This window comes from Sturnus vulgaris, chromosome 1, assembly GCF_052056855.1.
Source record: "Sturnus vulgaris isolate bStuVul1 chromosome 1, bStuVul1.hap1, whole genome shotgun sequence".
NCBI lineage: Eukaryota > Metazoa > Chordata > Aves > Passeriformes > Sturnidae > Sturnus > Sturnus vulgaris.
This window is the reverse complement of record NC_142243.1, coordinates 125,103,751-125,120,577: the sequence shown is the minus strand read 5'-3', so window position 1 is coordinate 125,120,577 and position 16,827 is coordinate 125,103,751. Positions and strand designations below refer to the sequence as shown.

General features: G+C 35.8%; 1 protein-coding gene across 4 annotated transcripts in view; it reads left to right on the top strand.

The window, feature by feature from the left end:
- Positions 1-16,827, top strand: part of STAU2 (staufen double-stranded RNA binding protein 2) — a 172,239-nt gene that overhangs the window by 59,872 nt on the left and 95,540 nt on the right. For all 4 annotated transcript variants that reach the window (XM_088176266.1, XM_088176257.1, XM_014883512.2 and 1 more), the window contains exons 8-11: positions 2,717-2,929; positions 5,311-5,448; positions 8,676-8,807; positions 12,815-12,875. In XM_088176266.1, coding sequence (XP_088032392.1) covers positions 2,717-2,929; positions 5,311-5,448; positions 8,676-8,807; positions 12,815-12,875 — 544 coding nt within the window. The remainder of the gene's footprint in view (positions 1-2,716; positions 2,930-5,310; positions 5,449-8,675; positions 8,808-12,814; positions 12,876-16,827) is intronic.

Genomic DNA, 16,827 nt, shown 5'->3' with positions numbered 1-16,827 from the left:
TAAATGTATTTTAGCCCCATGTGTTTTCTCTTGCTGTAATTGTTCTTTAAATCCATGGAACAGAAAAAGAAAAGTGTATTGAACTGTCACCCTTAATCAAATTCTCAGCTTTAAATTAGCCATGATTAGGTCCACAGGTCGTATCTTTCAACTGAGGAAATAGTTTAATGTCCTAATGTGTATAGTGTTCTTAGATAGCAAAGGTTGAATTTCTTTTTAGTGTTTTCTGTCCCAAGGCTCATAGCACAACTGTTTGAAATCATATGGAGTAAAAAGATCTGAAATCTGGGGTTAACCAAAAATGTTGTTAGGTAAATATTTTTTTGCTTAATTACCAAATTTGGATGTTTAGTTTGATCCAGACTCCATCTGAATCCTATGGGGTTCATTCCATTGACAACACAGACTTTTTTCCATTTGCACACTAACCAAGATACAGTTTTTAATGTTTTCCAGTCAATTAATTACTTCGTGTCACATACTTAACATTTAAAAGATGAAAAACACACCAGACTGCATAAGAAATATGTTTTTGTGTATATGAAAATATAATCTGGTTTGTTATTAACATTCTTTCTCTCATATATATATATTTGTGTGCATTTATATAAATATGAGAAAACTTATATAAGCTAATATTTTAGGAACTCAGCAATTATATTTCTTAACCAAGTTATTTTTTCCTTTTTCATCTGGTCAATATAGGCATTCTTCTATATTTTATTAATATGTTATATTGCATGTAATACAAACACCTATATAATAGTATTAGTAGAACCACAGAAAGTTTAAGGACCTTAGTAAGGTTAATTTAGCTATGTTTTACAGCAAGCATGTAGTAATAGTTGGGTAACAAAATACAGGGATGGTTTGAGATAGGGTAAAATAGAGTGGGGAACGCTGCAGTGTGATGAGGGTGTTCAGCACGGGGAAATGCCCCACTGTGTCTGGGAGCAGGAGATGCTGGCACTGGGCTCATCCCAGCTCTGGGACAGGCAGTGCAGCATCCTGGGGCTCAGCATGGCTCAGTGCATTGAAAGCACTGCTGCCTTCTCATGTGGTCAAGCATTAGTGGGCAACTTTCAAGTGAGGCAGTGTTGAAAACACTTCTGAAATTAATACCTGGAATCTTGGAATGGGAACACTCCTGGACTACAACAGAAATTCTGGCATAGATATCATCTTATTCTGGGAAAATGGGACAAAGTTGTCTGTTAACTTTAATTTTGTGTCTTTTTATTGATATATGCTGTGGTAATTGTATTTGCTGGGTGAAGTTGCCACAAAAGAGAACTTAAAAAAGAAATACAAGCCTAAGGAGACCTCATTACAGTGCAACAGAAAAACTAAATAATGCAAGGGACATGACCTTGATAAAAAGAACTTTAATACAAAACATGTTGTAATAATGTTAAGATTGAAGGTTTGAGCACATTAAAACTATAGTTATTACACCAAGAAGGCCCTGGTACCTTTACCTCAGCTCCCTTTCCCCTCCCTCCTCAATTTAAGGAGACATTACTCTTCTTTAACAAATAGTTTGATATAATTCCATCAAATTAAAAAAAATATTTATATTGGTTCTGAAGATATTATAAAGAGATGCCTGTCAGATACTCTAATGTCTCCTTATACATATTACATATAACAAAGATTAAATTAGGTAGCTGCTTCCGCCCATCAAACAAAATAACTAAACCTTTTCCCAAATGAGGTCTCTTAATTCCTGATAGACATTGTCCAGACCAGTAAATGGTGCTTGCATACTTGAAGAGATGGCAATCCTAGCACTTGCACTGCTGTGATTTGTGGGTGAATACATCCTAGCATCAACCTTCTAAAAGGAGATATTTGTGTGTGTGTTTGTATTTGTGTGTGTGTGTGTGTGTGTGTGTGTGTAAAAATGACAGAAAAACATCTAAAGGAAGGTACAGCATTCAGAACTTTATTTCTTTCCATATTACTATAACTTGTTGTAGTGAAGTACTTCAAATGGGTTTTTTTATTGTCGTGCTAAATGTGTTTGGAAAAGAATGAATAAATGATTTTTTTTTCAGAAATTATTGACTTTTGTGTGAGTTGTGGATGCTCTTCTGGGAATTCTTTTCAGTGCTGTTGGGAGGGACAGCTGAGAGTCATGGAAGCAACAATGTGTCAGCCTTTCAAACGTATGGGATATTGCTCTGAGCCATGTACTCTGGCTCTGCCCCTCTTGAGACTGATGTTTGGGACTATGAACATCCAATGGTTTAATAGATAATAGAGAAAATATTACAAACAGGTTGAGGTAATGCCACATTAATACAGTTTTGAATATGTTTTGTATAAAGAAATACTCAGTGGTAGACCTTCATGGACTTAATTGCTTTAGTATGTGAAGCACCTTGCAAAAAAAAACCCCAAACATCAGCCTTGTTTTAAATATACATAATTGTTGTATATTGTGTTATTCTAGAAAATTTTAAAAATGTAGGTCTACTCTTATTGTCTGTGAAACACTGAATATGGTGGTTAGATTTGCTTTATCTAACTAGTCTTAGTTTTCTGTCCTCAAACCTCGTACTGTCGTTAGTACTTGTCCAAGTTCTATGAAAACCCATCTAATGCCTTCAGTTAGCAGGAACACTGGACTAGTAATAAGTTCATTGCAGAGATAACAAACATTAAGTTATCTTCTTGTAGGGTGCTTTGACTCAGTGTTACTTTCTCTTAAAAGGTAATTAAAGAAAGTGGACCTCCTCACATGAAGAGCTTTGTTACACGAGTTACAGTAGGAGAATTCACTGCAGAAGGAGAAGGCAACAGTAAGAAACTCTCAAAGAAACGTGCTGCAATGGCTGTCCTACAAGAACTTAAGAAACTTCCTCCTCTTCCTGTGATTGAAAAGCCAAAACTTTACTTTAAAAAGCGTCCAAAAACAATATTGAAGGTATGTGTCCACGTTTTGCACAATTAAGAATGTTTGCTCATAAAGTAACAGTCAGATTTAAAATCAGTAAAGGCTTTTTTGTCACTTTCTGTCAATATTGTTACTTGTTTGTTCTAATATGCCTGGGCTTTTTTTAAATCCTGAGAATGCTGTGAGGTTCTCAAACAGAATGGCTTGTAAATAGCTCACATCACTGAGTTCTTCAAAGGTTTGGTTCAAGTTTAGTGGAGGATCAAGCCCTCCAAGCAGCTCTTTCCAGCCATGTAAAGTTTTAGCATCATCTCCTCAGAGAATGCCTTTTAGCATACCTAGTGGTTCTCTTCCTGGTCTCTCTCCCCTCCTCAGTTTGAAGAGGGAGAGAGATACATGCAACAGTAAATTAATGGGATGCTACTTTAGTGCTTCAATACTTTACTAAAAGTTTGACCCTTAGAAATCTGTAATCTGTATACTCAGGATACAAAGTGCAGAGTTCCAAAAGAGCAGCCACCAGAAAATCACTTTGAAATAAGCAAATACTTTGGAGAGTGCAAAACTGGATTTGGAAAATGTAAAAAAACCTTATTTGTTACCTTCCTCTTTTCATTTGCCTTCAATACAGAATAAGTGATTTTTCAGGAAAACCTAGATTAATTAGATACCTGTCTCCTACTAAAATCCTGGAGATCTAATTCTCAGAAACATATATGGAAAAAATGGGCAGGAAAATTATTTAATGGAAAACCATCAGCATTAATGCAGCATTAAAGCTGGAAGATTGGAAAAGTCTTTTGGCTTTGGCGTTCACCAAACATCTTGGAAAGTTTTTCTCAAGAAAGACACTAAGGGTATAATAATGAAAAAAACTCTTATATTGCCATATACCATTTGCCATTATGAACTTAAATTTAATTATACACAGTTGGCCTTGTTATAAAGAGACATTAATTGTCAAAATAAGCTGGATATGTAGACGGTTTTTATTTTTTGAATATCCAAACTTCTGAAATGCTTTCAATGTGCCCATTTCTTTCAATTTAACTTGCCTGTGTTTTAAGCATCAAAAGAAGTGGCAACAATAACTTATTTTTATTTGCATATATATTTATGAGGCTGTATCTTATGGCCTGCTCTTTATTTAGCCTGCTCTGCATTTTGTCTCTGCCTGGCTTCTTGCCCACACAGCTGCCCTTGTGTATGACATTGTCTTAGCTCTTTCACCTACATCTTCGCTAACTACTTCAGCAGTTACACTATGTAGGATTTGCTGCACAGTTTTCTAAATATAATATCCCTCTCTGGTCTGAGCTTTCAGTTGCTCATCATTTCTTCAGGTTCCTGAACACTTGTTTGTTATTTGAGAAGCTCAAGCAAGCATGAGTGCTCATCTTCTCTTAGCCTGCAATTGGTTTCATAAAAGAGAAATAGCTTTTTAACATAAAAACAATTCCACATTCAAATGCCATTTACATTTGCAAGTGCATTCTTTGTGTTATCCTATATAAATCAATGAAGTAATGACTTCAGATAAATTTTTGTGGATCTTAATTTATTCTTGAAATCTACAAACAAATATTTTCATAGCTATGTGCTTTGAAAGAGCGTTTGCCATATGAGCAATAATTCATTAAAAGAATTTCAGTGTTAGAGAGTTTCCAAGGACTGTAGTTTTTCCCATCTGTAATCTTGGACAGACCACTTTGTCAGTCCTTTTCTTTCCCTGGCATGAGATTAATTCCCCCACCAACCATACTTTTTGACATGTTATTGTGAGGATTATTGGTTTTTAAGCATTTGAAATACCTTGTGAGTGGTTCACCATAAGCAACAGTTCTAGCCATTCACTTCACCGAAGTATTTTGAGGGTAAATTCATATAGCACACAGAGTAAACCCTCTGCACCTTTAGTTGCAAGTAGGATGGAAGGCCTGGAGTGCTGAGAAGGAAAGGAGGAAGTTTCCTTATGTATGGCAAATGGTTTTTGTCCCTGTGTCAATCCAACCTCTTCTCAGTGTATTGCATGTTCCAGCATTGTGGCAACCTATTTTAAAGGGTTAGGGGGAAGGGTCCTAGAACAGGACAATAAGATATAATTGACTAATGAATCCACTGATTTTCATCCATCCTTATGAGGACCTCCATAGATAGGAGAGGGTTTTCATAGCTTGCAGATGCATGGTATGCACGCTACCTGCAACAGGGGCAGACAATTTCTTTCCATGGCTTTGAGCCTGAGGATTCTTTTTTGTCTCATGATCAGAAAATGGAAAATAAGTTACTTCTTATTCTCTTAAAGGGAGTATTACAAAAGAGAGAATCCTAATAAATGTTTTATTGAAGCAGTGTAGTAGTTACAGGGCTATATGCTGAAATAATGGTTCTTTCCTTTAAACCTGGTTTAGACTGGACCAGAATATGGTCAAGGAATGAATCCCATCAGTCGTTTGGCTCAGATCCAACAGGCCAAAAAGGAGAAGGAGCCCGAGTATGTTCTTCTTTCAGAGAGAGGAATGCCTCGCCGTCGAGAATTTGTTATGCAGGTATCATTTGTTGTCATGTTGGAGATAATGGCCTTGCTGTGTTTTGTTGAAACTCAAGCAAAATGGTGGCATAATATGAAGTGGATCTCCTTCTGTTTAGCTTTTTTGCCTTGCTGTCAGATATACAGGAATAGTATGAAATACAGTATCAGAAAGCCCGTCTAAACTTTCTTCTTTTTTTTAGTGAAACAAACGGCAATTGAATTATGTGCCCTCTAGATACTTTTCATGTGTTTTGCATTATTTTATACTCTTATTTTTATTTCACCTGATTGTTAATGTCTTTATCCCTGGTGATTCATGATTTATTTACTTTTATTTGTCTTTTTGGAAAAAAAAATTGGGCTGGTGTTGATCCAAGGATTCTAGCAATGCCTAGTATTTTGAGATATGGATATTAATACCTCCATATTACCAGGCAGTTTGGCTTTAAAAATTAATGCTGTAAATTTTTTCAGATTTCCAGTTTCTTTGTGACTTTTTTTATCTCTGAAATACAACAGAGAAGACAACCACATGTTTTAGACTGTCCTCTGATTGGACCTAATACTGAAACAGTAGATCATTAAAACCCCTTTCAAATTTAAATTAAGAACATGTACAAAGATTTGGTATAACTGATATTTTGTTAGATAGCACAATAGCAGGTTGAGAAGGATTAGAAACAGGAAAGGATTTTGTATTCTTGTGTTTTCACTCAAGGCTAATTTTGTGCCGGAACAAGTCGGAACAGCATACCTCAGCATGTTTTGACTTGTTGTCTACAAACCACACCAAAATGTCACTTCTCATCACAAGCAAAATTTATGATGTTCCAGCACCTCCTTCTCCAGAAAATTAGTTATGTTTTCACTTAAATCTCTAAATTGCCCCCTCATGTCTATGAAGATAAGCTAGTAATCTTAACTTTCTTGGACCTTAGTGGTCTTTCTTCATGATTTATTATGTTTCTCTCTGAAGGAAAAGAAAGTATTGTGTTGCTTTTGATGCATAATCTTTTTTTGAATATAAACTTGGATTTCTAACATTTTATGAGACCTGAAAGTATTTGAAAAAGAGTGATCCTATCATAGAAAATCTCATTTCCCATGCTTAGACCCCCATGGGACTGCCCACAGTTGGTAGTTGTTGTGTGAGGCCTCAGAAGAACAGTGTAACACAGCCCAGTATTAGGAAGATGGGCTAGAAGTTTAGTTTTCTGCTGGAGGAGTGCCAATAATGGCAAAGTCTTTGGTGTGTATAAAAATAGAATCTTAAAAGCAGTGAAAATGTAGAAGATTCCTGTATCTAAAAAGGTTTGTGAAAGAGTTAAAGAAACTCAGTAGAGCAGTTGCTTTGTTACAAATACTTTTAAACTCCATTTTCACCCTTTTGTAATATTTTCTCATTAAAATTATTCTGCTGTTTATCCCACCTTCAGGAAGTCCCAGTGGATTCATTATGACATGCAGAAAACCTTATCAGAATGAAAAACCTTTGTATAAACTACTTAAACCATGTTTTCATTTAATTTAATTGAATGTGGAAGTAAAATATCCAGAGATAATATGTTCATTTTTATCTGTCACACAAAGAGCAAGTTTAGATGTGGTGAAATGGATCCAATTACTTGTCCTGGCTACTAGATAAACAGAAGAAAACCTCTGATGACATTAGTTGGTGTTCTGTTCCCAAAGTTAATTTCAGAAAGCTCTTTCTCTTTGTAGTCAGGCCTTTAATCCTTGATAGAGGTTATAATAATAGCTAAACCAGTTTTACAGGTCTGAGAAATAACAACACATTGATTTATTGTGAGCTATGTTATAAATTATCTTTTTGTCTTGTCCCGTTAAAGTCCCTCAATTTTATTGCATAGAAACTTGTAGCAGATTGGCTATTTTCTAATTGTTATTGTGAACTGCATAGAAGATAAGGTTTATATTTCAAGATTATTAATATTTTTGGCTTAGGTAGACAAATCCTTTTGTTAATAATGTATATATATGTACTTTGAAGGGATATGCATGATTGTTATTTATTTACATCCTCTTCTTAATATTTAGAATTAAGAAGTATCTGAGTAAAGGAGAGTTTAAACTTTTAGGAAAACACATATATGATACATTTAGGAAAGTGAAGAATTACTGAACGACATAAACTACTAAATAGCATCTATTCTTTATTTAGCATTTGTATGCCTTTTTTTACAATTTTTTAAAAGCTCCTTCCAAACTGTTTCAGGTCCTTGACCTCTGGGGGTTTTCTGTTATTCAGATCACCTTGATGATTTTATTATTTTGATTTTGATTTTGATTTCCTTTTTGATTTTCCTTTTTTTCCCCCTTTTTTTGGTTTTGAAACTGTGCACTATTTTATGACACGATTTGCCAAATAGAAGGTCTTAATTTACTGAGCAAAGTATACCCATCAAAGAGCTGTGAATATTGCCTAAATAAATAGCAGTAAGAATGCTCATGTCACAAACCAGACACATACAGCTCCAAGAGTTTTAAGAATGGTACCAAAGCCAAGGATTAAGTTGGAGCCACACATTTTTTGGATATCCATTGCCTCCAGTTTGTCCTTATTTTGAAGTTTTAATTTCTCCTAGTGTTATGAAAGGCATCATCTTTGTCAGAAACCCTTTGTACTGTACTGTACAGGTCCACTGAGGAGCCTTCTTTCCGAGGACTATTGGAATCCAAGCTTGTCAGGTGTAAGCAGCTCCAGCCCGTGTGTTCTTTGCAGTGCAACAAAGTGGGAGGAATGCAAATATGGTTTTCATCCTTCTTTAGAAACCACTCTCGTTAAACCTCCAGAGTCTGTTTGTCTCTCCATTGTTCTGCAAACTGTCCTGATGATGCTGGGAAGCTGCTGCAAGCAACACTCCTTCCTCCAAGAAAGAGGAAGTACAGACCCTGGGGCAGTTCCAGTGTTAACAGAGTGAGGGAGAGGTTCATGAGGGAGAATGGGGGTGACACTGAGGCTGCTGGAAGAGAGAGGCAACTGTGTGTGCACTGAGATGCATAAAAATGTAGCTCTTGAGTATGAGTTTGGTGATCTTCTGAAAAATCTAAACAAGCCTTTCCAAGTGAATATTGTAGTCCCCTCTTGCACTACTGTAGCTTTTTAAGGTCACATCTTCATCAAAAGAGCTGACAGCTGTTGATAGATCAGCAAGAGTATTATATGGTGATATTAAGGAGTCTTGCATTTATCATGATTATGATCAATATTTTCTTTTTAAGGTAAAAGTAGGCAATGACATTACTACTGGAACAGGCCCAAACAAGAAAATAGCTAAAAGAAATGCAGCAGAAGCAATGTTGCTACAGCTGGGATACAAAGCCTCTACTCCTCTTCAAGATCAGACAGAAAAGGTGAGAACTATTTGTTGTGATACCCACACTTTACCCTTGTCTAGATTTTTAAGCTGCATCAACTAATCACTTAGCATACTGGAAGCTTAAGCTTGTGCATGCCCTGTTTTAGGGAGTTGCTTGCCACAGATTAGCCTTTGTTTAGCTACATCTCTAGGGCTACACTTAGTAATAAGTGCAGCCTCTGCTTCTGTGAGAGTAATTAGGATCAGAAATGCAGTTCCATAGAATAGTGTGTGTGAAAAAGTGTACATGTGATCCATGCACCTATTTCTTCTTACAAATCAGGATGAACACACCTCTTGCTTTTATTCCATTTTGGGCATCCATGAGAGCCCAAAGGAACACAAAGAACAGAAAGGAACAACATTAGTAATTTTCATATATGAAGTAGTAGTCAATGTTTATTTTCCCATTGCATGTGCACTAAAAGCAATAGAAAAGTAATGGCCTTTTCACATTTGATGACTGATAATGTGTCACTTTTTTGTTTAATGAAGAAGAAATTGCATTTTAAATTCATATGTGTTGCAAATATGTATTTCCACTTTAGCTATCTGTAACTTAACACTTCTCTCCTGTCTTGAATTTATTGATGAGGGTTTTGTAACCAAAATTAGGTGTTAAAGTTTGACCTTTTGTATTCTGAAAAGATATTTGGTAAGGTAGTTGACTAAGCTGTGGACCCTAAACAGCTTCTATCATATACAGGCTCACTGCATGTATATATTTTGATAATTACTTATATTTTTGTTGTGGTAGCCAGCAGAATGTTCTGTTGGGCTTTTCTAGGACTGCATGATAAATCTGACTATAGTATATACATACACATCTATGTATATGTAAATAAGAAGATATTCTGTTCCATATGTTCTGTATTCTAAACCAGGAAAAAATAAATACTGTACTGATTACTTGGCCCCAGCTTCTTCTGTTTCACTCTCTCTTGAGAGTAGCAGCAATATGTGTGCTGTTCACACTCACCTTCACTATGCTCTTCACTATATGTCTTAGTCATAGACAAGTGTGAAATACTCTAAACAGAGTACTTGGAAGCTGGATGATGTTCCTAGTGAGAACACACTGCACAGACATGGCCATTTAAAAAAAAGCTTCTGACTGAGTCAAATGATAATTCATTTTCATCAGAATGCTGAGACATTTCTGCTGTAGAATATATTCTCTGTAGTATAAAACCATCAACTTTTTCTTCACTGCCAATTTGGCCAAATGGCTTTAATAAAAACAAGTCAAAACAGAAAAATCAATTTTTTTATTCTAATATCAAAACATAGGTTTTCATTCTTGGATTTTAAATTGGCTGAACTAATTTTACTCAGTGTTTTTCAGAGATAAAGCCTGAAAAAATTCAGCCCACAACATACTTGCTTTGGAGAGCTCTGCATAGTGAAAACTTGTGGTTACGTTGAAATCCTTATATTGAAAAAATTGAGTGGCTAAAAAGGGATGCTACTGCTTTGTTTCCCTACATTTATTGAGCTATTACTTACAAGTGCATTGTCTTCAGAAAATCAGCCTTAATTGCATGCTTGCAGATGTAGACATTTTAGGATTGGTAGACTAGTGTAGAATGGCCTAATATTATTCTGAACACAATGAACAAATGTTACTGTATCCAAAAAATGTGAAGTACTCAGCTTTTATGTAGTGGCAGTTTCATAACAAAATCATAACAATTTTTAAAAGTTTTGTTGGGGTTTAAGGACATGAAATATCTAGAGCATCTAGTTTTATCTTCTGTATAGAACAGACTGGACATATTTGGAGATGCATGAGTTAGTGTAGCTGAAAGAATTTTAACTCTCAAACTAAACTGTGGTGGAGAAGAGGGAAAATAGCTCTTAGATCTCTATCAATCTGAGCATTGCAAAATTCCTTGCATATTAAATTGCACAACAAAGATATACCCTTAGAAGATACTTGTTTCACTGTATACCCTTAGAAGATACTTGTTTCACTGAATCCAAAATGGGTCCCAGTGTAGATTAGCTGATGTAGCAGGTTGGCATCTAAACAGATAATTTTCACTTGTATGTTTTTTTGATGATGTTAAAAAAGACAATTATTTTTCCCCCTGTGCCCCCTTTTCCTCAGTTCAGTTTACTCCATTCCTCCTCCCTTAAAAAATTAGCAAAACCAAATTCAGTGGTTTTTTCTTTCTTTAACCCTCATACATAAAATGTGACTGTATTTATTGTTTTAATGGAGACCTAAGAGTGTTATAAGAGCAATGTGTAGTGCTGACGGCAGCACAATCCAGGTAATGTAAAAAAGTAAAAGCTCTGCTCTTTTCTGGGTTAAACTTATTCCTGAAAGCAATCAGTAATGGTTATGCAGTGCCTTGAGGAGAGCAATGTGGAAGTATGCTGGGAGACATTTTGCAGTTGTCAGAATTTTAGCTCTATGGATGAGAATGAAGAGTTGTAATGATTTTTTTCATGTTTCCATCTTTTTGTTTCTTCTTGCCACTTCTATTCTCTTAGAAGAAAACCAGGGTAGATTGCATTCATGTGAGGTAGCAGTACTAAGGGTCACTTACTCACAGAGGAGTTGTTGTTAAATTCCCCATCATGATTAAGTTAATAAACAATATAAAAGAGAAGAATGAGGAAAGTTGGAAATCTTGTAGTGTGGCATGTTCTTGTGCTGTCATCATGTTGCAGATGGTCAGGATGGATTCCTGACAAAACCATGCTGTTATTACAGCAGTAAATACAAACATATTTATAGGTTTCATATTGCTTTTTCATATGAAGAGCTGTTGTCACCCATATTTTCTAATATACACATTACCTGCTTCAGAATATGAATAAAACAAGTTATATGAAATTAAAGTGCATGGATGTAGGTGACCAGTTTGAAAGCTGACAATAATGCCTGTCCTCCCTTTCCATCAAATATCTCCCATTTTCACTGCACATTGCCAAGGCTATTTGAGATGTACATGATGATGAAAAGCAGGGAAGCAATCGTTGAAATACCCGCTTTTCATAGTGTGCTCTCCTCTCCTTTTTTCCAACTAAAATGTAGTCTGTATTATGACATGGTAGTAATCTAAACAGCCTTAATGCAACCTCTGAGAGGCTGAGGCAGATTTCAGCTGGTCGATTTTCCTTCTCATCTCTTTCATTTTCCAACCCCATATTCGAGAGCAAATTATTACAACTTTGTTCTGGCATATAGCCTGCTTTGCTGTGACGTTTTCTGTTTGCATAGAAAATCCCAGTGAAATCTGAAAAGGATCATTTGTTTCACATTCATAGAGCTGGCTGTCAATAGCTCCTAAGTAATGAGGAAGCTCAGACTTGTTTATTCAGTTTTATATATGAACCTAGAACATTGCCATCTTATTTACTGTGTAAACTTCAGTAGTGACTTCATTCTGAACCTCTGTGTTAATTACTCCCCTTTTCCATGTCAGAGTAATGCCCAGTATTAAATACTAATTATATTATTAATAATAAATTTAATTTCAAGACAGTCTTCTCAAGAATATATTAAAATAATGGAAAATTGCAATGATTTTTACTTCCACTTCAGTGACTAAATTGATTCCTTACAAGTAAATATTTTTAAATTACACCCAAAATACTTTATAGTGTTTACACATTCTTCATAGGCGGTAATTAGGATCTTCTTGTTTTAGAATGTAATTTCTCTGTTGGCTGTTTATGTTTTCAGTTGAGAGCTGCTTAAAACATTTAATTTTATTTAAGTCTGATTTGGTAACATATTGAGTTGAACCTAATCCTTGGGGAAACATTTATATTTCAGTGTTATGCAATAGTTGTTAATGTTTACTCATGAAGGGTACATTACCCAAATAACCTATCTTAGGCAAAAATTAAGATGAGTTAGCAAAATTTTGTGAACAGATGTGGCAACCTCAACTCATCCTTTTTAGTATATTTCAATTTATAAACAGGAATGTTCTCTTTAGGGAGCGGTTTGATCTTTCCTTACTTGTCTTTTTCTACCTGTTTCAGCTTGGAGAAAACAAAAGTTGGAATGGCCAAAATGTTGGGTTTCCTGAGCCAACAAGTAACAGTAAGTATTGCTTTCTAAATTTATATTGATACTTATTTCTCTTTGTTTCTGTATGATTTGGATTATCCAAGACGATTGAAATGCTTTTTGTAAATATTTAAGGGTTTTTGTTGTAAATGAATTAACCCCTGAGTGTCCTGTGTGTGAGTCTAGGTATGAACGAATGCAGGAACAAGGAAATTTTTATTATTTACTCACTGAATCATTGAATCCGTCAGTTTGTAAGGGATTTTCGGAGGTCACCTAAACTGCTCGCTCAAAGCACAGTTAATGCAGAGTTGAAATGAAGTTGCTTATGGGTTTTTGACAGTTCTCCAGGCATGAAGGTTCCATAGCTTCTTTGGGCAGCCTGTTCCAGTGCTCAACTGTCTTCACATTGATTTTTTTTTCTTTTTATCCTTGTCAGAACATCTCCTGTTTCTTTATGACTATCATCTCCTGTTCTTCTGCTATATACCTCAGTAATGTGCCTGGCTCCTTCTTTTCTGACAACCTCTTCTTAGATATTGGAAGGATGCTATTGGATCCCAACCGATTTCCATTATCTAGGAATTTATCTACCTAGATTCTAAAAAACTTAGAGACAAGGATGCCGTGGGAGACATGATGTCAAAATCCTTGCTAAAGCCAAGGTAAATGACATCCACTGCTCTCTATTCATAAAACCAGTAATTCTATCATGAAAGGCAATCACACTGTGTGCCCACAAATGGCTTTAAGAGGACTGCATTATTTTTCCAGGGACTAGACTGAGGCTGACCAGCCTGCCTTTTTTGAGTATAATGCATTTCTCCAGTGCCTGCATTTCTTTTGATCTCCATGGCTTGTTGAAGAGAGCAGAGTGGCCTCATAATGATGCAAGCTGGTTGACTGAGCAAGCTAAGATATGTCCCACTTGGTCCAATGGATACACAGGAAGTTCCACCTGAACATGAGGAAGAACTTTACTGTCCAGGTGACTGAGCACTGGAACAGGCTGCCCAGAGAGGTTATGGAGTCTCCTTTACTGGAGATATTCAAGAACCATCTGGACACAATCCTGTGCCATGTGCTCTGGGATGACCCTGCTTAAGCAGAGGGATTGGACCAGATGACCCACTGTGGTCCCTCCCAACGTGACCCAATCTGCAATTCTGAGATATTGTGATTTATATGGGCTGACTTCTAGCTTTTCTCACAACATCCCTGACTCTGATGAGGTTCTGCTGCTGTTGTTTCCTCTCTTCCTTGAGCTTTGTCTATAAGACACAAAAGTCCAAGAAACCTTGTTGGTGAAGACTGAATTTAGATTCACTGCAACAGGTAAAGAATAGGACAGAACTTGGTGAGCTTATAACTAGCATTTTGCTGTTTAAAGTTGTAAAGATAATGTAAGCAGTACTTTTCCACTTTTTCATGAGCCCTGGATTTTTTTCTAGAACTGTGTATAGTTTTGAACTTCTTAAGGGTCCCAGACATTATCTGCCTCAGCTAAGGATTGTACAGACATGGATACACACATGAGCTACCTTCTATTTTTTGCTTATATACATCTGAAAGACTTGGTCCTAAAAGCAGGTTTTAAGGAGTTTTAGTAGTGTTCCATTATATATGTGGTCTTCCCAGTCACCTCAGAGACCTGAGGAATAATTTGTACTTCAACTTACATAGCAGTTTGCTAGTGTTTCAAGTGATCTTGGATTCAGCACATGTCACTGTGTTTCCCTGAAAGGAAGGATTCTACAGGATCTAAGATTTCCTATTAATTGCTTCCTTACAGCCCTGTCATCAACCCCCATCAATACTTTTAAATGATTTGTGCTTGTATTGTCAAAATCTCAAAGGACAAGGCCTGCGAAATATCTAAAAATGTTAACGTCTTCGAGTTTGAGACAGCAGAATAAAACCTCTAGTTTTTCTCCTGTCCTTGCAGTGTCTTGTAGCCCAGATACTTATTGATGAAACCATAATTTTCTGTTAAACCATCAAGGAAAAACAGTCTCTTAGGCTTCTCAAGACAACTTTGACAGTTATACCTGTAAATCCAAATCTAGAAGGAGAACACAAAGGCAAACTCATTCAACAGGAGACAAGATCAACAGAAATTATTATTTTAAAGCTGTGCTGATCAAATAACTTATGTTTCACAGGATGACTTGCTCACATAACTTTTTGCAGCCACCAGAGCACAGTACAGAAACAGCTTTTCATTCTGGGACGTTTTTGTAATTCATGATGCGTTCATTTCCATTCTTCTAATCTACAAGTTAATTGGAAGTCAAAGGAGATGGAACTAGCACACCAATAGACATAGAGCATTTTTTCAGAGACTACTGTTCTTAATCTCTTAACTTATTTTTTTGAGGGTTGCAATCTAGAGATTAAAGGGTATCATAGAATGTTAAAGGATTGGAACGAATCTTAAATATTATCTAGTCCAAACCACCTCTGCCATGTGCAGGGACACCATCCACTAGACCAGATTGCTCAGGTATTTATTCAGCCCGACTTTGAACACTGCCAGGATGTTTTGAATAAAAGAAATCACTTTTGTGCATGATCTCTCATGTACCTGTGAAGTGCAAGGATTTTTAAAGGCACTTCCAAACAAGTTCCACACTTTGATACAAAAGATGTCACATCCTTTCGGGTATGAATATACTAGTTTATTTTTAAGATCAACACTTTTTGATCGATGAATTTACTCTTGAAAATTTTAAGTTATTTTTTAAAGTTAGGAAACTTAAAAGAGGGCAAATTGAGCATCTTCCTCCCTTTTGTATCCTTCTCAGAAGAGAAATGTACAGTTTGCATTTCTTGTTACCATAAACCTGACTTTCAGTGATCTTGAAAATCTGAGGCTCCGAGATTGCTACATCTACCATTTGGCAGCTTTTATTTATATTTCCAGTAATTTTATTCCAGGAAAACAATTGTGTCCTGCTAGGGCAGGGTATTGTGCATCAATTTCCTTTTGCAGACAAATAGTCTTTCTTCATGTGCATAATGCCCTGTGCTTCCATCTGAGTCAAATAAAACTGGAATAGTAAAGGGAATTTGTATACTTCAGTACAACAGAAAATGAAAATCAAAACAGTTCTATATTTTAGTACAGTTGAAGAACAGATTTCATTGTACTCTTTATGATGTCATTTGTTTTTGCTGAGAAATACCCTACAATCTATATCCTCCTAATTACTATAGCTCAATATGTATTTAGTATTCCCTATTAAATATTCTTGAAAATTAACTTCACCTGCTGCCCTCAATCATGTCACTCTTGCATTATCCATGTGGCAAAACTCACTTCTGTTCCTCCTACACACTGGCAAAGCTTCTTCCCACAGGTTTACTTCTTTACTTTCTTCTTGATTTCACAATTTCAAAGAAAGATGAAACACAAAGCTATTGGTTTCTTGGTTTGGGATATCTTTGACATTCTTCACATATGAAATGGCAAGAACATTGATGGAGTTTTTTTCCCTTGTGCTTCTGGAAGAGACTTTGAGAGACTGTGAGCAGACCAGAAGCATTTGCAGCCCATACAGAAGATGTTTACTGTAAACAGAATCTCATTTATCTCTCTTGATTTGACTTAAGCCGTTATCAACAGAAACAAAACATGAAAGAAATAAACAATCCTATTACAAAGTGCATTTTCATGGGAACATACTTTTGTTTTGTATTTCTAGATGGGGTAATCACAAACCTCATACAGAATATGTTCTAGGGGAAGCTGTAGATGAGCTATGAAGAACAGTATAAAAATAAAAGTAAAATTGTGTTTTTATATATTATAATACTAAGAAGGAAAAAAATGACAATAACTGGTTTTACATGTTTCCCAACTTCAATTTTCCATTGTATAGTTTTTCTTTACCTATTTCTAACAATTTTGGGAGTCACAAAGTACTGAAAAAACTGATAATTAAAAAAAATCAAAAAAACACACATTCAGAGCAATCCTACCTCT